The 27,901-nt window shown below is 43.1% G+C and overlaps 1 protein-coding gene across 5 annotated transcripts in view; it reads right to left on the bottom strand.

Moving 5' to 3' along the window:
• The window catches only part of LRBA (LPS responsive beige-like anchor protein), a gene marked incomplete at its 5' end in the record, with an annotated part of 554,145 nt that overhangs the window by 319,987 nt on the left and 206,257 nt on the right, over positions 1-27,901 (bottom strand). For 4 of the 5 annotated variants that reach the window (XM_081090941.1, XM_081090943.1, XM_081090944.1 and 1 more), the window contains one exon: positions 23,511-23,619. In XM_081090941.1, coding sequence (XP_080947067.1) covers positions 23,511-23,619 — 109 coding nt within the window. Of the gene's footprint in view, positions 1-8,731; positions 8,765-23,510; positions 23,620-27,901 lie in introns of all 5 variants that reach the window. The other variant, XM_081090942.1, reaches the window with a different exon arrangement.

Raw genomic sequence — 27,901 nt, 5'->3', positions numbered from 1 at the left:
AACTCTTCACATCCATAAGTGGCACACTCAAGGGGCAGACTCAGTGAGCACCAAAGCCCCACTGAAGCAAGTCCTGCTCCATAAGGGTGTCTCCTGCACAGCAGCTCTCCCACTGTAGTTACAGCTGGTCCCCACAGCCAATTTGCCTGGAGGTCATTCCTCCCAGTGACACCAACAGCAATCAAGTCTCAACTACAACAAGACTGTGCACACAACCCACAAAGGGGTACACCAAGAGTGTCCACCTCAGGTGACTGGGGAGGCTGAGCCACTGGGCCCTATAGGACACCTACTACACAAGGCCACTCTATCAACTCAAGGAGACTTAGTAGCCCTACCCAATACATAGAAACAAACACACACAAAATGCGGAGACAAAGAAACATATTACAAATGAAAGAAATAGAAGAAAGCAAACTACTGGATATAGAGTGCAAAACCAGTTATAAGGTTACTCAAGAATCTTCCAGAAACCTCCAAGGGACTTAGTGAGACTTTCAAGGATATTAGTGAGAATGTCAAAAAATGGAAAAGAAATTAAGCATACACTGACCGAAATAAAGAATAATATACAGGGAGTCAACAGTAGACTAGAGGATCCCGAGAATCAAATAAATGATTTGAAAATATGAGAAAGCAAAACACCCAACCAGAAGAGCAAAAAGAAAAAAGAATCCAAAAATATGAAGACAGTGAAAGGAGCCTCTGGGACAACTTCAGGCATATCAACATCCGAATTATGGGGGTTCCAGAAGAAGAAAGCAAGCAAGATATTGAAAACCTATTTGAAGAAATAATGACAGAAAACTTCCCCTACCTGGTAAAAGAAATAGAGTTACAAGTCTAGAAAGCACAGACAACCCCAAACAAGAGGAACCCAAAGAGGACCACACCAAGACACATCATAATTAAAATGTCAAGGGCAAAAGACAAAGAGAGAATCTTAACCATTTGTACATCATAAGCGTCTATAGATGCAAGTGGCGGACCTTTTCTAATTAAATTCAAAATATTGTGGCAGTTAACTGGTTTAAAGGCAGTAACAGAAAAGCAGTTAGTTACCTACAGGGGTGTGCCCATATGACTGTCAGCTGATTTCTCAACAGAAACGATGCATGCCAGAAAGGAGTGGCAAGAAATATCCAAAGTGATGAAGAGTAAGAACCTACAACCAATATTCCTCTACCCAGCAAAGCTATCATTTAGAATTGAAGGTCAGATAAAGAGCTTCACAGATAAGAAAAAGTTAAAGAAGTCAATCACCACCAAACCAGTATTATATGAAATACTGAAGGGTATTCTTTAAGAAGAGGAAGAAGGTAAAGATAAAAAAAAAAAAAAGAACAACAAAGTGGCAACAAATACACATCTATCAACAATTGAATCTAAAAATCAAACAAATAAAAAAATCTGATGAACAGAATAAACTGGTGAATGGAATAGAATCAAGGGCATGGAAATGGAACAACTGATGAGTCTCAGAGGGAATGAGGTTTGGGGGGAGCAAGAAGAGATTGGACAAAGATCTTATATGCATTGCCTACAGACAGAGACAGTAGGGTGACAAGGGCCTGGGGCAGGGTGAGAACCGGGTGGAGGGGAGCTATGGGAAGAAAAAAAGGAATATCTGTAATTTTCTCAGCAATAAAGATTAATTAAAAACAAAACAAAAAAACAAAAACACTTAACACAGAAATAGTTGAGTATATTTATAATGCTTAGCTCACTATTGTTATATTACTGTAACTTCTTCATTATTCAAATGTACTAACCGACTAATTAAAAATAACACATCTGAGTAAAAGGTACTGCTTCTCAAAGTATCTGCAATAAAGAATGAGTTTTTGGTTTTACTTTTTTGAAATATATTTTTATTCATTTTTAGAGAGAGACAGGAAGGGGGAGGGATAGAGAGATAGAAACATCTATGTGAGATGAAACATTGTTCTGCCGTCTTCTGCACAACCCCGAATGGGGATCTAGCTGGCAACCCTAGCATGTGCCCTAGATGGCACTCAACCAACCGAGCCACACCAGACAAGCTGGTTTTACTTTTTAAAATACATTAAAAATTGATTCTTTTTGAAATAATCTGACATTGCCCGACATTCAAACTATAAAAGAGCTTAAATACATATTCAATTTCGGTAGTTTTCTCTTTGTGGACTAATAACTAGCAGCTTGGTCAACAGACCACATTTAAGTAGTACTGTATAAACTTTCTATAATAATGAAAGGGTAATATACAAATTACCAAATGGCAGAATAGCAGAACAACCATAAATGACCACACTATGACACTCACTGGCGCTAGGCCAGCCAAGGCGGGGGCGACGTGACTGGTCAGGGACTTGGCCATCACTCCATGATTGCACTGCAGAGGCAGTCCATGGCCAGTGGGGCAGTCCATCAATCAGGGGGCTCCACGCTTGCCACAAAGAGGGAGGCCCAGGCTACAGGGCTGGCGGCAGGGCCTACCTCTTTGGGGCAATCATTCGTGGGGCTCCCAGACTGTGAGAGGGTGCATGCCGGGCTGAGGGACAACCCCCCCACCAAGTGCACGAATTCCGTGCACCGGGCCTCTAGTCCTTTATAATAAAGAGGTGACATGCAAATTAACCTACACACCCTCACAAGATGGCTGCCTACAACCAGGCCAGCAGGAGGGTTAGTGAGGGACAACCAAACGACTGAACAGCAGGCTGTGTGGGGTGACCAGGCTGGCAGGGGGGCAGTTGGGGGAAATCAGGCCAGCAGGGGGGCAGTTGGGGGCAACCAGGCTGGCAGGGGGGGCAGTTGGGGGCAACCAGGCTGGCAGAGGGGGACAGTTAGGGTCAACTAGGCCAGCAGGGGGGCAGTAAGAGGTGACCACGCTGGTGGGGGGGGACAATTAGGGGCAACGACGCCGGCAGGAGAAGTGCAGTTGAGGGCAACCAGGCCAGCAGGGGGGGCAGATAGGGGCAACCAGGCCAGCAGGGAGAGGGCAGTTGGGGGCAACCTGGCTGGCAGTGGGGGGCAGTTAGGGGCGATCAGGCTGGCACGCAGAGGCAGTGAGGGGCAATCAGGCTGGCGGGGGTGGGGCAGTTAAGGGCAACCAGGAAGGCAGGCAGGTGAGCGATTAGGAACCAGTGGTCCAGGATTGTGAGAAGGATGTTCAACCAGCAGTTGGACATTCCCTGAGTGGTCCTGGATTAGAGAGGGTGCAGGCTGGGCTGAGGGGAACCCTCCCCATGCACAAATTTTGTGCACTGAGCCTCTAGTCTACACTAATAAAAGAGAAAAATGGTAATTGGCGTACGACGCTACCCTTTTCATTGGCTAATCAGGGCTATATGCAAATTAACTGCCAACTAGGATGGCAGTTAACTGCGAACAAAGATGGCGGCTAATTTGCATATGTAGGCACAATGCAGGGAGGCGAAAGGGAAAGCAGGAAAAAGCCCCCTGCCACTGACAGTGATCGGAAACCCAGAGGGGATCTAAGAGCTGGGGGGCAGGGCAAAGGCAGACCTGGGGCCGCCTTTGCCCTGCCCCCCAGCCATGATCAGAGAAACAGGCTCCTTTGCCGCCCTGGCCAGTGATAGCAGGAAGTAGGGGTGGAGCCAGCGATGGGAGCTGGGCACAGTTGAAGCTGGCAGTCCCGGGAGCTAGGGGTCCCTTGCCTGGGCCTAAAGTGGAGCCCACGATCGCGGGGCTGCTGCCACTGCAGGTCCCCGCTGCCTGGGCCGGACACCTACGCCAGAGGCGTTAGGCCTGGGCAGGGGTGGAGCCTGCAACTGCGGGGAGCTGGAGGTTCCCTGGCCAGGCCTAATGCTTCGGCCAGAGGCGTTAGGCCTGGGCAGGGGCAGAGCGAGAGATCGCGGCGCTGCTGCCGCTGCGGGTCCCCCCTGCCTGGGCCGGACGCCTTGGCCAGAGGCGTTAGGCCTGGGCAGGGGCGGAGCCTGAAACCGAGGGGAGCTGTGGGTCCCCTGCCCAGGCCTAATGCCTTGGCCAGAGGCGTTAGGCCTCGGCAGGGGCAGAGACTGCAACCGCGGGGAGCTGGGGGGCCCCTGCCCAGGCCTGACACCTCTGCCGGAGGCCTCAGGCCTGGTCAAGGGGCCGATCTGGTGATTGGTGATCGGAGGGTGATGAGGGTCAACTCCTCTGGCCGAGGCATCAGGCCTGGGTGGGGGGCGGAGCCGGGGATTGGAGGGATATGATGGTCCGCTTGCCCAGGCCTGAAGCCTGGGTCAGAGGTGTCAGGCTTGGGCGGGGGGTGGAGCAAGCGATCAGAGGGAGATGGGGGTCCCCTGCCTAGGCATGATTCCTGGGCCAGAGACCTCAGGCCAGGGCGGGGGTCAGAGCCAGTGAATCGGGGGGAGATGGGGGTCCCCTGTCCAAGCCTGACACCTCTGGCGGAGGCGTCAGGCCTGGGCAAGGGGCTGATCAGGAGATCAGAGGGTGATGGGGGTCTACGCCCCTGGCCGAGGCATCAGGCCTGGGCAAGGGGCAGATCCAGCAATCGGAGGGGTCTGGGGGTCCCCTGCCCAGGCCTGACGCCTGGGCCAGAGGCATCAGGCCTGGGCTGGGGGCAGAACCAGTGATGGGGGGAAATGAGGGTCCCCTGCCCAGGCCTGACACCTCTCTCAGAGGCGTCAGGCCTGGGCAAGAGGCCGATCCTGCGATTGGAGGGTGATGGGGGTCAACACCTGAGGGCTACCAGTATGTGAGAGGGGGCAGGCTGGGCTGAGGGACATTCCCCCACACACACACACCCAGTGCACGAATTTCGTGCACCGGGCCCCTAGTATATAATAAAAGCCTAATATGCAAATTGTCCCCTCAGGCAGTTGTTCTACTGGGAGACCGGTAATTCGACCACTCAGTATGATGTACGCTGACCACCAGGGTGCGGCTTGAAACATGGCAGGTGTCAGCGACATGCTGTGACCTCTCGCCGGCTACCTGGAGGCAGGGGTGACGGGGATGGAGGTGCGATGAGAGTGAGGGCTGTCTGCCGAGCTTGCTCTCACCCCCCCTGCTAAACTCCCTCGGGACACCAGGGTTCGCACACCGGGAAAGCCCCCGCACTCAGTGCCAGGCACCCGCGAGGAGCTCACCCCGCACCCACATGGCCTCTTCCAGGTGAGCCAGGCCGCAGCTGCTGGGCCCGCAGGGGCCAGTCGGGCTCCCTGAGGGTTCGTGCAAGAGCTGGTCTGTGAGGCTGGGCAGGAGAGAGCACACTGCCCGCCCGGCTTCAGTGCGGTGCCACTGGGTGGCACAGAGGCCCACGCTGTACCCTTGCCCTCAGTGTCTGGCCATGCTCACTGCATCTCCGCATGGGGACTCGGGTTCCGTGACTCAGACTGAGGTGGGCATGTGGGGACCCAGGTGTTGCCCAGGGCACAGAGGTCAGCGGGGACCTGCACTTCCACGCCAGACATTGGTGCTTCGATCGTCACCCAGGCCTAGGGACCACACCGGTGCATGAATTTCATGCACTGGGCCTCTAGTAGGTAAATAAAAGAAAACTATTTTTATCAACTCAAGCACTGCCATCTTGTTTTCTATAATAAAATACTTGATCTTATATTCAGAGCTTTACTGATAAACCATAAGTAACAGAAGCAATATTCTAATTTCATAAGAGCAAATTCTAAGTGATAAATAAGTGTTGTATGAAACACGCTATGAAGATTTTAAATTTCCTTAGTTTCTTCTCTATCTTTATTTTAAAATTCATTAAGAAAATGCAATTTTTACACTAACCATGATTTGGTCAACTGTTAAGATTATTATGACATATCACAAGGAAAACTATAAGGAATATATTCACACCTTTCCTTGGAAGAGATTTTTTAAAATATATTTTTACTAATTTCAGAGAAGAACAGTAAAGAAGAGAGAGACAGAAGCATCAAGGATGAAAGAGAATCATTGATCGGCTGCCTCCTGCATGCCCCCTACTGGGGATTGAGCCTGCAACCCTGGCATGTGCCCTTGACTGGAATTCAACCTGGGACTCTTCAGTCCACAGGCTGTCGCTCTATCCACTGAGTCAAACTGGCTAGGGCTTGGAAGAGATTTTTAAAAGCATTAAGAAGTCATTTTCTATAAAAAAATATATATACTTTATACTATTAAAATATACACAGAGTATAATGAGGAAAAATATATTTTTCAGTTTGTATATAATTTGAACAATGCTGCTCACAGGTATAAGTTAAATTTTACCTAAGCTATACTTCCCTTACTTTTTTCTAGCTTCCCATCTTGAATGGAGTGGCCAGTAATACAGTTCTGTTATTTGAAACTAGAGAGGCATCACAATTTTGAAACAAAGGCAGAAACATCAGCTCATTTAAAAGTGGTCTTCCTTTGCCCCAACAATGATAGCTCCTATAGTTTCACAAATGACTCCATAAATTATTCTTCTTTTAAGTGTGTGTATATATATATTGCCCTGTAGAGGTAATACTAGTATATACATATGGTCTTTTCAAAAGTTACCCAGAGAAGATTGAGAACAAAAAAATGCTGTGAGCCCGTTTTTCTTTTTCTTTTTTTTGGTTAACCCGCATCAGAGGATATTTTTCCATTGATTTTTAGCAAGTGTGGGAGAGGGAGAAACAGAGAAACATCAATGTGAGAGAAACACATCAATTGGTTGCCTTCTGCAGGAGCCCTGACCAAGGCCCAGGACAGGGAAGAGCCTGCAACCCCGGTAGGTGCCCTTGAATCGAACTCGGGACCCTTTATTCTGCAGTCAACACACTATCCACTGAGCCAAAACGGCTAGGGCTGAGCCCAGCTTTTAAACTGGCCATTATCAAGAAGCCAAAATAGAAAGTCAGACAAGTTGAAACACATTCTGGAAGAATCTCTAAAAATAGTGCATTCAGATTGAATACACCAGACATTGGAAATATACTGAGAAGCATTATCATTGCATTATCTAGGTGTAGAGCATATACCAGAACATATATGGAAGATTAGGGTGGGAATTTCCCTTCAGGAATTTGATGGCTCCATTGTCAATGAACCTGAGAAAGAAAAAGCTTGGACTAAGAAAGAACCAATATTCTTTTCTAAGACTGGAGACAGGTGGACCTGGGCTAAAACAAGAATGAAAGTGGTCAAAGAAGGGCGATGAACTAGCCCCTGCAACATGGCAAAAGTAAAAGGGCTATAAAGAGGTCAAGAAAGGGTCAAGGAAACCTCCTATCAGAATCACAACCACATCCAGTATTGAGTTTTATTTTCCTTTTCTGCATTGTGACGACCTTCTACCGTTGCTGAAAAGCCACTTGTATAACAGTAAGAAGTAACTTCCTGAGCTCTGACATGCAGTGGTCTGGATGTAGACCCTGTGGCAGAGGTAAGAGTCCCAGATGAACTGTGACATATAAGCATTCTTTGGGAATTGTCAGAGATTACATAGAATAGAAAAATGAATACTCCCTATTTCATAGAAACAATAATAGCTGCATTATTGAACACTTAATATATAGTCAGAGTAGCAGGCACTTTGACAAATCCCATTTATTCTTCAGAAAATTACTGTAGGTAGGTACCATTATTATCCTGATTTTAAGATGAAACAATGGAGAGAAATGGCAAGTAAAGTGATGCTCAAGGTGATGCAACAAAGGCTCTTACATGAAAAGCAGTAAATGTCAGCTGTTCAAGCTGGATTCAGAAAAGGAGGAGAGGCACTTGAGACTTAACTTTAAACATTGCCTGGACAATGAGACTTCAAATAACTTCAAGCCCTAGTAGTCTGACTCAGCAGATAGAGTGTTGGTTTGTGGACCAAAGGGTCCCGGGTTTGATTCCAGTCAAGGGCATGTACCTTGGTTGCGAGCTCCTCCCCTGCCCAGGCGCTGGTCAGGGCTCATGCAGAAGGCAACCAACCAAGGTGTTTCTCTCACATTGATGTTTCTCTCTGTCCTTCCCTCTTTTTTCCACTCTCCCTAAAAATCAATGAAAAATTATTCTTCGGTGAGGGATAAAAATGATCCTATATAATAATAGGCTAATATGCAAACCAACCGAACAGTGGAACGACCGGTCACTATAACGTGCACTGACCACCAGGGGGCAGATGCTCAACACAGTAGCTGCCCCTGGTGGTCAGTGTGCTCCCACAGGAGGAGTGCACTCAGCCAGAATGCAGTGGGGGTGGCAGGAGCCTCTCCTGTCTCCACAGCAGCGCTAAGTCGTCAATCGGACATCCCCCGAGGGCTCCCAGATTGCAATAGGGCGCAGGCCTGGCTAAAAGACCCCCCCCCCCCACCCCAAGTCAACGAATTTCGTGCACCGGGCCTCTAGTAATAATAATAATTTCAAAAGGTTAATCTATGTTTTACAGACCACAGTAAAGCCTTTGACTGTGTCAATCATGAGGAACTCCTGATACATACCCTGTATTGTGGACAGAAGGCACTATCAGGCCTATAGGCTAAGGTGTTAGAGAAGTATCTCCTTATTTAACGTGTACCAAAAACTTAACATACAAAAAACTAAGCTGGACTCAGAGGAAGGAAGAGTGAAAATTGGTAGGTGAAATACCAGTAACTTAAGATATACAGATAACACTCTTATGAGCAAAAAGAAATGATAATATGAAATGACTTCTGGTGAAAGTGAAAGAAGAAAGTGCCAACGCAGAACTGCACTTAATGATTCAGAAAAAATACACAACTATAACATAGACAATGAAGACACTTAAATTTTTATAGAGGTAGCTTACCTTGCTTGATTCTGTCACCAATTCAAATGAAGACTGCAGCCAAGAAAGCAAGAGAAGGATGAGATTCAAAAGGGCAGCAAGGGAAGAATTAGGAAAGATCATCGGGAGCAAAGAGGTGTCTGTGGACGCCAAAGCTAAGATCATTCATACCCTCATATTTCTAATTCCTATGTACAGATGCCAAAGTTGGAAAGTGAAAATGGCTGACAGGAAAACACTGACTCATCTGAAATGTAGTGTTGAAGGAGAGCTCTACAGATACCCTGAATCACCAGAGAGACAGCCAAGTAGGTTCTAGAGCAAATTAAGCCTGAAAAAGGCAAAAAAGACAAACGTGAAGTTGTCCTACTTAGGGCACATCATAAGTGGAACCAAAAAGTGATGTCTCTCTCTCTGTCTCTCACATCCTCTCCCTCTAAATTCAATAAATACATTTTTGGGTTAAATCAATGAATTGCCCAGATGGCATGGTTCAGTGGTTGAGTGTCAACCTATGAACCAGTAGGTCACGGTTCGATTCCTGGTCAGGGCACATACCAGGGTTGTGGGCTGGATACCAATTTTAGAGCATGCAGGAGGCAGTCAATCAATAATTCTCACTCATTATTGATGTTTCTATCCCTCTCTCCATCTCCCTTCCTCTCTGAAACCAATAAAAGTATAAATAAATTCATTCACCCATGCATGAATTTGTGCATGGGTGGGGTCCAGACAGCCCACTCTGATGGGGGCCAATCGACGCCGGGCTGGCGGGGGAGTGGGGAGGGGAGGAGACATGGGAGGTTGGCCATCCCTGCCCCCAATCAAGGTTGAGGGGGCTGATGGGGGAAGAGGCTGGCTGGGGAGAGGAGGCTGGCTGTAGGAGGTTGGCCGGCCGGCCCCACCCCAATCAGGGTGTGGGAGCCCGATAGGGGGCCAGGCCAGCCAGGGGGATGGAATGCGGGAGTTTGAGGGGGGCCAATTGGGCCGGTTGGCTGCCGCAGTGAGCGCCATAGTGACCAGTCATTCCATCGTTATGGTCGCTTGACTTTTATATATATACTAGAGGCCCGGTGTACAAAAATTTGTGCACTCGGGGGGAGTGGGGGGTCCCTCAGCCCGGCCTGTGCCGTCTAGCAGTCTGGGACCCCTCAGGAGATGACCACCTGCTGGCTTAGGCCCACTCCCCAGGGTATTGGGCCTAAGATGGCAATCAGACAACCCTCTGGCAGCCCACAGCCCTCGGGGGATGTCCACTTGCCAGTGGGGAGCAGGCCTAAACTGCAGTCGGACATCCTTAGTGCTGCTGAGGAGGCAGGAGAGGCTCCCACCACAACCGCTGTACTGGCAGCCATCCGCCTGGCTTGTGACTGAGCAGAGCTCCTCCCATGTGAGCGCGCCCTGCCATCAGAGGGCAGCTCCTGCATTGAGCATCTGCCCCCTGGTGGTCAGTGTGTGTCATAGTGACCAGTCATTCCCAGTCCTTCTGCTGTTAGGGTCAGTTTGCATATTACCCTTTTACTATATAGGATAGAAGCCTGGTGCACGGGTGGGGGCCAGAGGGTTTGCCCTGAAGGGTGTCCCGAATCAGGGTTGGGGTCCCACTTGGGTGTCTGGCCAGTCTGGATGAGGGGCTGATGGCTGTTTGCAGCTGGTCACACCCCCTTCAGGGTGGGGGTCCCCACTGGGGTACATGGCCAGTCTGGGTGAGGGGCTGAGGGCCGTTTTCAGGCTGGCGGGTGACTGAAGCTCCAAACCTCTCCTTTTTTTCTTTTTCTTTTTTTATTCTTCGATTCATTTACCTTCTATGGCTGTCACTGGAGCTGAGAGCCGGCTTTAGCTCTGAGGCTCGGCTCCAGCTCTGAGACCTCGGCTGCTGAAAGCCGGTATCTGGGCTTTGTTTAGCTTCTATAATTGAAACACTGTTGCAACTCCAGCTCTGAGCTCCTGTCTGGCTGAAAGCAGGTTTCTGGGGATTGTTTAGCTTCTATAACTGCAACATTGTTTCTTAGAGTGCAGCTCAGAGGCCGGCAGCGGCAGGCGGGGAACCTTGGCTTCCTCCATCACTGGAGCAAGCAAGCCTCCTGTTTGCTTCAGCTGCCTGCCTGCCTGCCGGCTGCCATCTTGATTGGCAGTTAATTTGCATATAGCCCTGATTAGCCAATGGGAAGGATAGCGAAGTTACGGTTAATTACCATGTTTGTCTATTATTAGATAGGGTATATATAGATAGATACACACACACACACACACACACACACACACCAACTCTACTGTTCCATTAAAAGATGACAAAATTGAACAAAATTCTTAATTAAAAAGAAAATAACTCAACAAAACAAAACTAAATGAATATTTCATAAACAGATATACTACGCTTACTTCAGCTCAAAGACTGTATCATAATTATTGTGGAAACATCAAAGCATCTCTACTAAAGTCAGGAACTAGAAAAAGTGCCCATTAAAAATAAACCTGAGAAGGAAGGTAGGGGAGGGTGGGGATAAGGGGGAGAGATCAACCAAAGGAGTTGTATGCATGCATATAAGCCTAACCAATGGACACAGACACCAAGGGGGTGAGGGCATGACAGGGTGGACAATGGGGGGAGATAAGGACACATATGTAATACCTTAATCAATAAAGAAAAAAATAAAATAAAGAAAAAAAATTTAAATTTAAAAAAGATGTAATGTCTTCTATATAAAAGTTTTTAGATAATGCTAACATTATCTACGTAGTGCAAAAATTTAAGAGTACCAAGAAGGTATTCTAATGAACACGTATACTTTCAGTAAAAGAAAAAATGAGCCCTAGCTGGTTTCGCTCAGTGGATACAGTGTCGGCCTGAGGATTGAAGGGTCCCTGGTTCGATTCTGGTCAAGGGCACATTCCTGGGTTGCGGGCTCGATCCCCAGTGTGGGGCGTGCAGGAGGCAGCCAATCGATGATTCTCTCTCATCATTGATGTTTCTATCTCTCTCTCCCTCTTCCTCCTCTCTGAAAACAATAAAATATATATTTAAAAAATAAATTAAAAAATGAGAGATGAAACTACAAAGAGAACCATGAAAAGTAAAAAGCTAATCAGAAAACCAGTGGGTAAGAAAGTCAAGCAGAAAAAGAATTTCTTAATGGAAGGGTTGATCATCAATGTCCAATGATGCAGAGATCAAGGAAAATGAGGAGTGAAAAAGAGCCACTGGGTAGTATTATTAGATCATTAATGACAGTCAAGAGAACATTTTTAATTTATTTGTTCCAGGATTGAAATGAAAAGGAAAGGAGAGCAGCCAGGTAGCAAGACAAGTAAAAGGGGGTGGAAAGTAAAAACACCATTCTAGCAAATAGTCTGACAAATTGAAAAAGCAAAGTAAAAATGGAAACTTGGTAATTCCAGCAGCATTTAACATGGTTATCCAGCTTCGATATATGATAATTAGAGGGATATAAATATATCAACACAGAAGCTAAAATGTACTTCCAGAGAGATCACTCAAAAGGGAAAGAAAAATAACTCCCAATGTATTAAAATAATATATGCCTTGTTAAAGAAAACCACGGAGGGCAGTTAATGATTATAAAGATAGCCAATGACATCAAGTAAAAATAAGACCTTTCAATCAAAACTACTCATAACAGTAAGAGGCCTATTTCATACTTAATGAAGGCCCAGAACTAAAGTTCATGGTATTCTTAAAACAGGTATCAAGGCAGATCTCCCAAGTAACAGAAGCACATCACCTAAGGATCTTTTTCACATTAAGAATCCTATTAGAAAGAAAACACTAAAGGTAATTGAATTTCCCTCAGTTATCTTCATCTCTGTCAGCTCCTGCTACAATAACTTACTCTCCAGAGCAGAGATAACTCAATTCTGTCCAGCAAGCATATGTTATGAATCTCCAAAGCAAACTTGTCTAAATCATTCTGATCTTCTATCAAGGTTGGCTGTGGATATGAACTCTGACAGAAAGCAAACAAATTTATTTTTATCTTTTCAATAATTCACTTCTTCATGCTTTGATGGAAGAAATCATGAGACAAATACATAAACTGCAGTTATGTTATAAAGTCAGATGAAATGGTATCCATGACTCAAAAAAAACACATTTAATTAAGAAAAGTTATCAGTATATGGCAGAATTGGTAAACTACCTAAATGTTCAAGTTGTATCTAATAGTTTGAGGTCAAGAAAAAAATACTATCAATCAGATGCTACATGTAATGATCTCACAAATAATATCTCAACTATTTTATCCTTGAGTAGCTTTTAGTAAAACATACTTTAGAAAATACAACACTAGAAAATTCATTTCCAAAATAGAATGTACGAATAAATAACAGTTCTTATAAGAAAAGGTATTCCCTACCTGTATTCAATAGAAATAAAAAAAAAAAATAACCTAACTAAAAATAAAGGGCAACAGTAGAAATCATGTGTTTCTTAATTTAAGTTATAATCTACAAAATAATAAGTTTATTCAGAATATAAATTAATCTAAACTCAAATAATTACTGAACATACCTTTCTTCTGAAAAGTTAATTTAGATTAAATTTCTCAAATGAAGATACTGACTTGGCTATGCATGACCTTTTAATTCTACAACACTAGTCGCAAAAACAATGATAATAATAACAGTCACTAACACAGTTTACAATGTGTTTTAACCCACATTATAAAAAATTTAACTCTCCACAAAACACCTTCAATTAAGGTTCCATTATATCCATTTTACAGAAGGGAAACTAACACTCAGGTTCAGTGAGCTTTTCCTAAGACTTTGCAACTGATAACTTATGGAGCCTAGAACCTGAACATCTTTCTAGCTCCATATTCCTGCTATAAAATAACCCAATTTAAAACTTAGGTTACCCTTCAACACCACAGAGAAGCTCAAACACTGTAGCCAACAATGTTTCTTACAATTTTTTAATGTAAAGTGTGCTAACATGTATTTTATAGTTTAAACTGCCTATTCTTTCTTTTCAAGCCCAATCAGCAAATTTTGGATTGAGGAACTAAAAGCTGTAATTTGAAAGTCACCAATCCTCGCCATTTGAAATACTATTATAAACATTCACACTTGCTGGTGAGAGGGTAGAAAATAGTTCTGCCATGGCCTTTCTCACTTAATTTAATTCTTTATATTTCCATAGAGAACTAGCATTCCCACTTTTAATCAGAAACTTTAGAAAAAGAATCCAAATGTGTAGGCTGTAATGAGCATTCATTTATTGAACAATTATTTACTGAGCACCTACTATGTGTAAGGCAATGTTCCAGGCACTATGGAGAATGTGATAGAAAGACACCATAAAAGGAATAGTGACGTGATTAGTAAGGAGAGAACAGGATTCCAATAAAAGTCAAGACAGGAGAGAATAGCCAATAGCATTAGATATGGAGATGAGGTTAATTGAAAGGAAAACAAAGGCAGAAGAATGCTGGTTTGGTTACATTGAGGTCACTGATAATCTCAGGAAGTTTCCAGAGGGAGTGAGCAGTAGTAGTGTTAGAGACCTGGAGAGTATTATGCTAAGCAAAATAAGACAGTCACAGAAAACTAAGTATCACATGAACTCACTAATATGTGGAATGTAATGAGCAAAATAAACCAATGAACAAAACAGACCCAGAACATAGAAGGATGGAACAGAATGACAAATCTCACAGGGAAGGGCAAGGGGGGTGGGGAGAGATTAACCAAAGAAGTTATATAATAATAGAGGCCCAGTGCAAAAACTTCATCCCTAGTGGCTGCTGGCTGCTGGCCAGGGCCTCCCTCCCTTCCCCCAGCCGCCTGCCACCACTGCTGTCAGAGACCTCCCTCCCTTCCCCTGGCCGGCCCTGCCCCCTGGTAGAACTCCCAGATGAACTCCCAGTCTAGGGGACAATCTGCATACTACACATTTATTATATAGGAACTAGAGGCCTGGTGCACAAAAATTGTGCACTTGGGGGGAAGGGAATTCCCTCAGCCTGGCCTGTGCCCTCTCGCAGTCTGGGACCCCTCGGGAGATAACAACCTGCTGGCTTAGGCCTGCTCCCGGGTGGCAGAGGGCAGGCCCAATCCCTAGGTGCAGCCCCTGGTCGGGCTCAGAGCAGGGCTGATTGGGGAGTTGGGGCGCCGCCCCTGTCATGCACAGAGCAGGGCGGATCGGGAGGTTGCGATGCCACCCTCAGTCACACTCAGGGTAGGGCTGATTGGGGGGTTGGGGCACCGCCACCTGTCATACTTAAGGCAGGGTTGATGGGGAGGTTGCAGCGCTACCCCCTGTCAACCCCCCAATCAGGGGGTTGGGGCGCTGCCCCCTGTCACTCACAGAGCAGGGCCCATCAGGGGGGGTTGGGGCTCTGTACCCTGTCACGCACAGAGCAGGGTCGATCAGGGAGTTGGGGAGCTCCCCGTTATCGCCCATAAGGGGGTTGGGGAGCTCCCCCGTCACTCACAGAGTAGGGCCAATAGGGGAGTTTGGGCACCGCCCCCTGTCACACACAGAGCAGGGCCAATCAGGGGGTTGGGACACTGTCCCCTGTCACACACAGAGCCGCAGGGCGGATTGGGGGGTTGGGGAGCTCCCCCCTATCAGGCACAGAGCAGGGCTGATCAGGGGGTTGGGGCGCCTTCCCCTGTCACGAACAGAGCAGGGTGGATAGGGAGGTTGTGGCCCCGCCCCCTGTCACACACAGAGCAGCAGGGCAATCAGGGGGTTTGGGCGCTGCCCTGTCACGATGATCCCGGTGCCGGGAGGCCTCGTGGCTCCGTTGATCCCAGTGCTGGGAGGCATATTACCCTTTTACTATATATGGTAGAGGCCTGGTGCATGGGTGGGTGCCGGCTGGTTTGCCCTGAAGGGTGTCCTGGATCAAGGTGTGGGTCCCCACTGGGGTGCCTGGCCAGTCTGGGTGAGGGGCTGAGGGCTGTTTTCAGGCTGGCGGGTGACTGAAGCTCCCAACTGCTCCTTTTTTTCTTTTTTTTTTTTTAATTCTGGGCCAGCTTTAGCTTTGAGGCTTGGCTCCAGCTCTTAGGCCTCCCCTGCTGAAAGTAGGTTTCTGGCCTTTGCTTACAATGTTGCGATCCTGCTGGCTGAAGCCCGGGGACTAAAGCAGGTTTCTGGGGTTTTGTTTAGCTTCTATATTTCTTACATAGTTGCTTAGAGTTGCAGCTCAGAGGCCTGCAGTGGCAGCCGTGGGAACGTTGGAGTCCTCCGTCACTAAAGCAAGCAAGCCTCATGTTAGTTTCAAGCTGCCTGGCTGCCAGCCGCCATCTTGGCTGGCAGTTAATTTGCATATTGCCCTGATTAGCCAATGGGAAGGGTAGCGTTGTACGCTAATTACCATGTTTCTCTTTTATTAGATAGGATAGGATATGATAACCCATGGACACACACAATAGTGGTGAAGGGCTTGGGGAAGCAGGACTGGAGATAAGGGGGGAGTAGAGAATAGAGAGGGTCCAAAGGGGGGAAAAGGGGGATAGCTGTAATATTTTCAACAATAAAGATAAATTAAAAAAAAATATTGGCAAAAGAAAAAAAAGTCAAACACATGTGGCAAAATGTTACAGCTACTGGATCTAAATGATGAGTATTCATTATAATATCCCTTCTACATTTATATATTTATCTAAACTTCCATGATAAAAAATAAATAATATATACAAAACTCCCAAAAAAAGTTGCATTAGCTTAATGATTATGTAATGAGCAATAACAAAAAAAAAATCGATGAAACACAATAGAATCTATAAAAAACATCAGATTGTAATATATGATAGAGTCTTATCTCATACAACACAAAGAAAAATGTTTCATATTTTAAAAATTAAACATCACATCCACAGAACATATACAAAAGAATATATAGGAAAAATTTAAACGGTCTTGAAATGAGAAAAAAAAAAATCTTAACCTAATAATAATGAAAGCAATGATAAATGAAAATCTTTATAAGAAAGATTATATTAAAATTTAAATGACTAAAAATGTATAATAAAAAGCATGTTGTGGGGAAAATAGTGCAACAAATAAAACAAAGGTTAATAGCTTTAAAATATAAAGCCATTTTATAAATCACTAAAAAAATTGTGAACATTTATTTTGTTTGTATGAACAATTAAACAAATTAGGTAAAGTAAAACAATCATAATGGGTGAGTGTTCATGCTCACTAGCAGTAGAAGTAATGTATGCTATATTTATCAAACTGAAAAGTATCTAATTATAGTAATAGCGCAGTGAATGTGAAAAGAGTATGATATGAAAAGGTTTAAAAAGAAATTTTGTGTATTAAGATACTCAAAAGAGCTCATACTCTGGTCCCAAATTTTCACTTATATGAATAGCTCACCTAAAAAGTCAGAAATTCAAATAAAGATTTATGAAAATTGATATTCCTTAAACCTTTATTTGTAAGAGTAAAATATACAGAATTTAAGTTATCTAAAAATAAAGAATGGTAAAATTGTTGAGAAATAACACAGCTACCACAAATCATGTTTTCAAAAAACTTGCATGAATGGCAATTTGGTCACAATATATTATTTTAATGTTAGATTTTTATTAAAGCATCCTTATAATTCCAAGTTCGTGAGTGGGTACTATCAATGAACAAGTAAATGAGTGCATGTGTATTTCAAAAAGACTATGGGTTAGCCTTAGCCAGTGGGGGTCAGTTGGTTGGGCATTGTCCTGTGCACTGAAAGGCTACCTGTTGAATTCCAGTTAGGGCATATGCATAGGTTGCAGGTTAGATCCCAGTGTCCAATGTTCTATACATACAGTGTTTTAATAAACATTCTGTTTATAGCTTTAAGATTAAAAAATAATGTTAAGATGTACACCTAATCAATGGTGTCATGACATTCAAGGAACCTCTACATAAATCAAAAGCTGAAGATATCAAGAATGTCCCACTCCAAAGATAATCATGCAATGAACTAAGAAGATGAGCATTTCAGATCTACACTGTCATCAATCCCTTGATAATAAATGAAACAAGTCAGCTACTTTGCAACCACAAATGGTATATTAAATACATGACAACATCTCTTCTTTGCAGGAGGAAGTAGCTAGTAGGAGATAAAGTTCAAAAATATTATTAAAGAATGGACAGCATAAATTCAAGGCTGAATATAGATAACCTTTAGGATACAAGCTGGCTAGGAAAAAATATGCTTCATCTTGTAGAGTATTATTTAAGATTTAAGAGCAATATAGTTAGAAATATATTAAACATGAACATGCCTCAATCAATTGGGTTTTGTGGCATAAATAAAGCAAATTCTTTTTCTGTGAAAATAAGCCTCGTAAGAATTAAAAAGATATGCTTGCTCTCTTAAAAGAGACTTTCAAGTGCCATATTTCAACAAATCTATTTTCTCAACTAAAAATTAAGGTAACAATAACATTATTTGAAAAAACCTGGATTTTATTTAAATACTAGAGGCCCAGTGCACGAACTCATGTATGGGTGGGGTCCTGCCAGCCCGACCCAATCAGGGCGGATCGGGAGGAGGAGAGAGTGGGAGGTTGGCCCCAATCGGGGTCCAATCAGGGCCTGCCGGCCGGGGGGGAAAGGCCATGAGCAATTGGCTAGTAGGCCCCGCCCCTGATCGGTGTGGGGAGGGCTGATTAGGGGGAGGGGGCAGCTGGGGGAAGGGGCCGTAGCCACCAGCCTTGCCTCTGATTGCAGTGGGGGGGGCAATTGGGGGTGGAGCTGGCTGGAGGGAGAGGCCATGAAACGATCGGGGTGGTGGGGGCTGATTGGGGGTGGGGCTGACATGGGGAAGGGCTGTGGGTGCTAGGCAGGCCGGCCCCGCCCCTGAATGGGGAGGGGGGAGCCGATTGAGGACCAGAAGGTGGGGGAGAGGCCATGGGTGGTTGTCTGGCCAACCCCAATCCCGAATGGTGTGTGTGGGGGCCAATCGGGAACAGGGCCAGCCAGGGGAAGGGGCCATGGGCCATTGGCCGGCGGGAACTCCTCATCGGAGTGCCAGGGGGCCGATCGGAGCAGAGCTGGCTGGGTGGGGGTCACGGGCCATCTGGGTGGTAGGGGCCCATCAGGGGCAGCGCTGGTCAGGAGGACAGGACACAGGCGATTGGCCAGCCGGCCACACCCCTAATCGGGGTTAGGGGGCTGATCTGGGGTGGGGCCGGGTGGGGGGAGGGGCCATGGGAGGTTGGCCACTGACCCCACCCACAATCGGACCGGTTCGCTGGATGCATTAGGCGTCAGAGCGACCGGTCATTACAGGGTTCCAGTCGCTGGCTTTTTATATATATATATAGACTAGAGGCCCGATGTACAAAAATTTGTGCACTCAGGGGGGTCCTTCGGCCCGGCCTGTGCCCTCTTGCAGTCTGGGATCCATCGGGCGGTATCCACCTGCTGGCTTAGGCCTAAACTGGCAGTCAGACATCCCGCTGGCAGTCCAGGAGCCCTCGGGGGATGTCCACTTGCCAGAGGGGAGCAGGCTTAAGCTGCAGTCAGACATCCTTAGTGCTGCTGAGAAGGTGGGAGAGGCTCCCACCACCACTGCTGTACTGGCAGCCATCAGCCTGGCTTGTGACTGAGCAGAGCTCCCCCCTGAGGGAGCGCACTGATCACCCAGGGGCAGCTCCTGCATTGAGCATCTGCCCCCTGGTGGTCAGTGTGTGTCATAGTGACCAGTCATTCCCAGTCATTCTGCTGTTAGGGTCAATTTGCATATTGCCCTTTTATTATACGGGATGTTATTATCATTAATCTATATAAAACCCTAATATGCAAATCAACCAAATGGCAGAGTGACCAGCAGAATGATCGGTTGCTATCATGCGCACTGACCACCAGGGGGCAGATGCTCAACGCTGTTGGTGCCCAGAGCCCTCAGGCCCCGACCAGTGGCGGTGGCGACGGGGCGGGGGCAGCAGTGAGGCTGGCAAGCGGGCGGTGCCTGCGGGCTCTGGGCAGCCAAGGTGGATGCTAGCAGGAGACCCCTGGTCATTCTGCCAGTCGCCCCACAGAGGGAGGGGACTGGCGATGGTGGTAAGGGCAGGGCCAGCAAGTGGGCAGTGCCAGGCCAATGTGGGTGCAAGTGGGGGTCCCGATTACTCTGATGGTTGGCACAAAGATTGGCCCTGATCGCCGGACAGGTCTAGGGACCCTACCCATGTACGAATTTCATGCACCAGGCCTTTAGCACTTTATAATATTACAATATTACAAAACAAAGGTAAAAATTAAAAATAAAAAACTCTACTAGATAAAGCATAAAATTATATAGTTAAAAATAAAGCTGCTGTGTATGCCAACAATAAATCCTATCACACATTCTATAGAAATCTAATGAATGTGAATCAAAAGTATAGATTAGAGATTAAGAGATAAATTGCATAGATCTGAATTCTAGCTGTAACTCTGGACTATATCCTCCTTATGCTTTTTTTTAAATTTATAAAATGAGGGGCAATAACAGCACTACTTCAGAGGTTTATGGCAAGGATTAAATTAGTTAAAACATATATGTATATATAAATACATATACTGGTTGGTTCAAGTCAGTTTAACTCTTGCATAACACAGTGTTTTAGAAGTATTTTTCCTCTTTTATTTTTCCTTCTTTCAATTCCACATTATCTCCTTCCTCGTTTTCTCTCATTTATACACACAAGACCACATAAATCACCTCCATGATCACGAAAAATCAAAGAAAAAGAGTGAACTATAATCTCACCCCCCAAGTTACAAAGTAACTTCTTCATAATAAATTAGAAAGATATGTTCCAGGTTAGGTTGGAGGGCTAACAAGGCAACTAAATTGTTTGTTCTTCTTTCAAATCCAAAAAAATTAGCAAATAAAATCCTTTTGAACAACAAAGAATTAAACAAAATTAACCAAACAACAACAACAAAATTAACAAACAGCATGGATCATTAAGTAATTGGTTGCCATGGGGAAAATAAACATACCGGGACTAGAACTAAAGGTACAACAAAGCTCAGTTCTTAACCATATGCCCGAAGCAATATGGTGAGTTGACAAAATTCTGAGAATTTTTCTTAATGCTTCATATAAAGGGAGAGAAACAAACTGACTAGGACAGTGATGGCGAACCTTTTGAGCTCAGCGTGTCAGCATTTTGAAAAACCCTAACTTAACTCTGGTGCCGTGTCACATATAGAAATTTTTTGATATTTGCAACCATAGTAAAACAAAGATTTATATTTTTGATATTTATTTTATATATTTAAATGCCATTTAACAAAGAAAAATCAACCAAAAAAATGAGTTCGCGTGTCACCTCTGACACGCATGTCATAGGTTCGCCATCACTGGACTAGGAGGTATCATTATCTCCGTTTCTTCTCATTGAAGATACTGGAAAAACTAGTGCCAAACATAGTGAAGCAAGCAAGTGAAAATCAGGGCTGACTTCCCAGGACAGAAGCAGACACCAGACTATTCTCTGAAATGACATCATGATTCAAAGCCTAAGCACATTTTGCCCTGATAAGAATTGTCCATAGCTTCTAATAAGATGAAATGAACTTAACAAATACTTAACAAAATCTTAAAGAGAAAGCAAAACTTAGATGAGCTGGGAAGTTTCCTCACCCATCTCAAAGATGTCTCTCATTCTCTTCGTGATAGTCTACATAATATTGGCCAAAAAAAAAAAGAAAAAAAAATAGCAAAATTCAGACTGTAGCTCACAAAGGGGAGAAGGGAAGAAGTCACTGAAATATTCTGTTTGACTAAGCCAATAGAAAATCCAGGCAAGTACATTCTAAGCATGTATGTCACCAACCAATGAATCAATAAAAAACAAGCTGACTAGTAATTTCTTCAAATAAAACTGGGAGATTCTATACAAAAGACAAAGAATCTCAACAGAATATATAACAAAATATAAAGGAAATTCCTCATGATTATTTCCTTGTAATGATCAATATAACAATAATATAACTAAAAAAACACACACATAAAAATATCAAAATAGCTAAGGTGAAAAGAGAGGTTGAAGACCTGAATTATCAAATGAATAAAAAAACATAAGCATTATAGATAAATAAATTACAAACATCAGGTACAAAATAAAACACTAAAAACTTAGTTACTGATGGTGAGAGATCAGAGAAAATAAAGCAATTAAGAAGTAACTCTAAGAGAGATATGAAAAACAGACATGTGATATAGATTAATGAATGTATAGCTAAGTAAAGAAAAATAAAATAAAATAAAATGAGAATTTTCAAATTTTAATTTAAAACAATTTCCAAGAACTGAATTTACAGTATAACTAAAGACTATGATCCAGGAAAATTTTATGACTGTTTATTACTGAGTCATACTGCTGTTGAAATTGAACTTCATGAGCAAATAAAGAAATCTGAAACAGGAAAAAGCAAATCATCAACTGAGAAAAATATCAGACCAGCTTCAAACTTCTCTGAAAGCAGCATTCAAAGCCAGAAGAAAGCAAAGCAATGTCTATAAAGTTCTAAAGGAATGCAAGTGTTAGCCAAGAATTTTAAATCCATCAGAATGTTACTCCAATATAAAGACAGCAGGGAAATATTCTTAAACATAAAAGAAGTTTAAGTTTACAGCACACATGAGCCTCTTGTACATTAAAAAAAGAAAAGAAAAAGAATTGAGTCAAAAGAAGGAACGTGGATACTAAGAAACTCTGACTAATAAACAAGGGGATGGGGTACTGAATTCACTTATATACTTTTTGTTCCCAAAAGTCTTATAGGACTGACTGCTAAAATCTAACATGTGCTTTTTTTCTGCATTTACTGGTATCTTGACATAATTTTTCTATTTTAATTTGTTTAGATATAATTTACTTAAGAAGTAGATATCTTAATATTAAACCATCTTTGAATTCCATGAATAAAATCAAAGTATATAATTCTTAGTATATACTTATAATTAGTATATAATTATTTTATTTCATTGTGGAGTATGTTGATTAAACTTTTAGTTAGAATTTTGTACCCATATTCTTAAATAACATTTATCTTTTGGAGTTGTATTGTTCCAATAACTTTTTCAGGTTGTATAAAATGCACTGTGGAGGTTTTCATCTTCTTTAATGTACCAGAAAAATATCAGCAACATTTGAATTATCTGTTCATAACATGTTAGAAAGAACCCAGATGGTGCTTTTAACTTTTTTCCAATAATTAGCAAATATTTTTACCAAATTTTTCTAGTTCACCTTAGGTGTCAAATTTGCTAATTTATATAGCTACAATACCATTAATTTCCTCTATGAATTAACACCTGTTACACATGTTCAGGTGTAACTATTGAATATGCAGAAGTTATTGGATAGATCGTCACTTGGTACTTCAGTGAGGATCCCAGAAGAAAGCTATATGCTCCCTCATTTCCTCTGCTCCAAAGGTTATCGAGCTCTCAAACCACAAGGGTAAAGAAACTCCATGCCCATGTTCAGCTTCTCTCTAGAAACATAGATCTTATCTCTGCCGTAGGGGTTTTCCTTTCCAGTTAAGTAGTTCTGTCTTGCTCAGAGAGGACAAAGACCCTTCACTAATTTATTTTATTTTAAAACTACCACATTCAATACCCAGCTCACCCAAACACAGAAGCTGCTGCAAATTAACTTGTAGATGAATTTGAGTTGAGACCAGAGGGCTAGAGACTTGCACTATCTCTCTGTTAACCTCCGTGATTCTCTCACAAAGTAAGTCTTAATTTTTTGGTGACATGTTTGCTTACACAACCCTGCCATTTTATCTATGCATTGGTAACTTCCTCACACCAAACATATGTGGACCTACCTCAAATTCCGCATGTCTGTGAATATCCTCTGCTCGCTGCCTGCTCAGGATAAATTCAGCTTCATTTGCAACTCTTACTAGATGATCCTTCATTGTTTGGCTCAGCAACCTATAAAAATGTGAATATTCACCAATCAGAGAGGACTTATGCACCCCTATGTTCATGGCAGCACAATTTACAATAGCTAAGATTTGGAAACAGCCTAAGTGCCCGTCAGCAGATGAGTGGATTAAAAAATTGCAGTACATTTACTAGTACAGAATGGAATACTATGCTGCTGTAAAACAGAAATGACTCTTACCATTCGCAACAGCATGGATGGACATGGAGAGCATTATGCTAAGCAAGATAAGCCAGTCAGAAAAAGATAAATATCACATGATCTCACTCATTTGTGGAATATAATAAACAACATAAACTGATGAACATAAATAGATCCAGAGACAGAGAAGCATCGAACAGACCATCAAATGTGGGAAACTGATATAGCGTTAAGCCTCGGACTAACCTGTTGGCAAATTCACAAACAAGTCCCAGCTTAGAGGGCTCAGTCCTCTTAGCATAATTAGGCTTGACCTTATAACACTCCCCAGATCTTATCTGGGAAGCTAATGGGCGAGGGAAGTGCAGGAAGTGTAACTATGGTCAAAACAAGTGAAACTCACAAGAACTGTGTAACTATGGTAACCACTACCTTGTTTACCTCTGACTATAAAAGGTTGGTGCAGCCTGAGCACCAGTGGAAGTCCTTCCTCCTGAGTTGGACTTACCCGCCTGGTCCCCCAATATTTCTAAATTATCTCGTGTCTTTTCTCTTTCATTTGTGTGCGGCTCCTCTTCCAGGCCCTGAACCCTGAACCACCCGAGACATGGAGGGAAACATTTACCGACAATCAAACTTCAGAAGAAAGGCAGGGGAGAGGATGAGGGGTTAAGAGATCAACCAAAGGACTTGTATGCATGCATATAAGCATAACCAATGGACACAGACACTAGGGGATGAGGGCATGTGCGGGGGTCGGGGTGGCCAGGGAGAAGTCAATGGAGGAAAAAGGAGACATATGTAATACTATATGTAATACTTTAAACAATAAAGAAAAGTAAATAAAAGATGAATATTATCAATTAAATATATGTATACACATACACAACATATTTCACTGTTATTGGGAATGAAAAAGTATTTCCTGTCTTCTCTGACTTCATACCCAATGAAGTAATATTACTTCACACTAAATCAGCCATTTTCAGCCAGCGTGCCAAAAGAATTTTTAAAACATGCAACACCTGACTAGTTAGTCAGGGGCACTGACCTTTATTCCCCTTAGATTGTCAAATAAAAAAATGACAATAACCAACACAATAGCTGTCCGGAGTCAAGGAGCTGTAATAACCCAGCTGGAGCCATAACACCTGAGCTGGAGGCTGTAACACCTGAGCTGGAGGCTGTAACACCTGAGCTGGAGCTGTAACACTGGAGCTGCAACAGAACTGTACTGTGAGAGCACAGCTGTGACACCGGAGCCGCCTCACCCAAGCCGTTCCACAGCCATGCTGTATCATAATTGAACTCTCTCAGTATTGAGCTATCTCACTGCCATTCTGTTCCACAGCTGTGCTGAAATCACAGTTGAGATGTTCCACAGCCTAGCTGTTTCACAGTTGAGCTGTTGGCACTGAATAAAGTCTCTCCCCTTCACTGCAGCCCAAATGGGGAACACCTGTTGGCATTGAATTGGCAATGACAACCTTTGGTTGACATTGCACTGGACAAAGAAATGATTCACAAAGGGTGGGACGAAGCAGGGCAGTGCGAGAAATCATCACTCTACTCAGAATGACACAAAATTTAAAACTTAAGAATTGTGTATATCTGGAATTGTCCATTTGAAATTTTTGAACCATGGTTGACCATGGATAACTGAAACCATGGACAGCAAAACCATGGATAAAAAAGGAACCTATTGTGCCTTTATTAATATAAAGGGGAAAATGGCTTTAAGAAGCAAAATCAGGAGATAAGCACTTCAAATGATAAGATAAATGAACCAGAGACATAGAAATTCAGAATTTTGAGATTCTACACTTTATGTTCCTAAGAATATGGCTTATAACTAGGTGTAAAAGATATAAAGCCACAGAATATTTTTAACAATATGATCACAAACTTGATCATATATATATATATATATGTATATATATATATATGTATGTGTGTGTGTATATATATATACATATATATATGTGTGTGTGTGTGTGTGTATATATATATATATATATATATATATATATATATAAAATAAGCATACATCCACTACATCCACTAGGTGAAAAATAAACCTTTTCAGGTAAATATGGAAGATATAGGAAAAAAGCAAATGTGAGATAACAAAGAAATCTGTAATGATTTTCAAAGGAAATTATACAAAATATGTTCTCTGACACAGAAGAAGTAAACTATTAAAAAATTAACAGAACAAAATATTTAAAAAGTAGCGCTTTGTGCTAAGAGATTCTACAACGGCCCCCAACTTCCCCAACTGTCTCCTAGCCACTTCAGAAGTTAATGTAAGGTAAGTAGGGTATTCTTTCAAGTGCTAATAAACAGTACACATTCAGGCATTACAGATAAAAGCAATCCCTAGTGCAGTTTAAAAACTGCTAATGAATAACTTCCTATGACTCTACAGATGGAGATGGCAAGGGCTTTTAAGAGTGCCAATGTGAAATACTGTTTGTGCTTCTGAGTTTCTCTCTAGAGACCAAAAACCGCATCGTGAATTTAACATCAATGTATTGCCTCACAGCACTCAAACATTAATTGATTAGTCAATGACATACCATTTTCCCAGTCGCCAAACAAGCAACCTCAAAGTTACTCTAGTCCAGTAGTTCTCAACCTTCCGGCCCTTTAAATACAGTTCCTCATGTTGTGACCCAACCATAAAATTATTTTTGTTGCTACTTCATAACTGTAATGTTGCTACTGTTATGAATCGTAATGTAAATATCTGATACGCAGGATGGTCTTAGGCGACCCTTGTGAAAGGGTCATTCGACCGCCAAAGGGGTCGCGACCCACAGGTTGAGAACCGCTGCTCTAGTCTCTTCCCTCTTCTCTACCATCTTCCTCCAGGCTCCTCATCAATGAGCAAATATTGCCAGTATTTCCTCTGCAATATTTCCAGATTTAATTTATGCTCTCTATTTCACAGCAAATGTCCTAAACAGCAAGCCTTAATCATTTCATCCACAATATGACTGAAAAAGTCTTCTGAGTACTTACTCTGACCTTATAACATCTCTCTCCACATTTCCCTCTGTCTTTTAAATATTTGTCACCGCTGCTATGCTACTATAAAGACCAGGCTAAGCACTAGAGATGAGCTTTCCTTACAGTGGAATTGGGAAGAAAGAAAATATGATGAGGCCCTTTCCAGCTTTAAACTCTAAAATAAGTTCTGTGGTGAACACACTGTAAGGTGACCTATTGAGTTTAACCCGGGCAGAATATGGGCATGCTTCTAGGAACAAGTTACTTTGCACAGCAAAGGTGATGGGATAGTCACTCCTATGATATGCTCCATTATAAGGCTCTGCCTTAGCAGACTGAAGAGTCTTCTGGCAGCCTTGAAAAGTAAGCCACCATGTGACCAGAAGCTAGGGCAGCCTCTAGGAGCTGAGATCGAACCCTGATGATAGCCAACAAGAAAATGGGACCTCAGCTCTACAAGTGAAAGAAACTGAATTATGCCAATAACCACATGAGTTTAAAAGAGGACTGTAAAACTCTAAAGAGAAGATCCAGTTGAGCTGCACCCAGACACCTTACACACAGACATTGTAAGATAATAAATGTGTGTTGTTTTAAGCTGCAACCTTCGTGGTAATGTATACTATGAAAGAGTCATACTATGCAAACCTGTTCATTTTAATTAATGGTGCACCATTATTATACAGAGGATTTCTGTGGATGAAATGTACCATCATTTATTAAACTAGTCCCTTATTCAGAGATCATTCATTTTTTCCATCCCAACTCTGACTACTAAAATCATTGCTAATGATTCCAGTTACTGAAGCTAGAAATGAGTCATATCTGACTCTTCCATCTTTGGCATCCAATAAACTAAGTACTGTGTATTCTATCTCTGCAATAACTCTAAAAGCTGTTTCTGTAATATTTTCCAGTACCCTGCAGGCACTCAGCATCATGTCTTCAATTAATACAATAGTCTCCAATCAAGCTTCTTTCCAATAGTCTTACTAGTCCAGCCAATGCTCCACAGGATCATTTTTCTAAAATGAAAAATTTTATTATCACTGCATACTTTTAAAAATTTTTAACTACCTTCCAATGATCTACAGAAGAATACATCCAAAGAAACCC

The sequence above is a fragment of the Myotis nattereri genome (genome assembly GCF_964212035.1).
Source record: "Myotis nattereri genome assembly, chromosome: 5".
Taxonomy (NCBI): Eukaryota; Metazoa; Chordata; class Mammalia; order Chiroptera; family Vespertilionidae; genus Myotis; species Myotis nattereri.
This window is presented reverse-complemented; position numbering and strand designations above follow the sequence as displayed.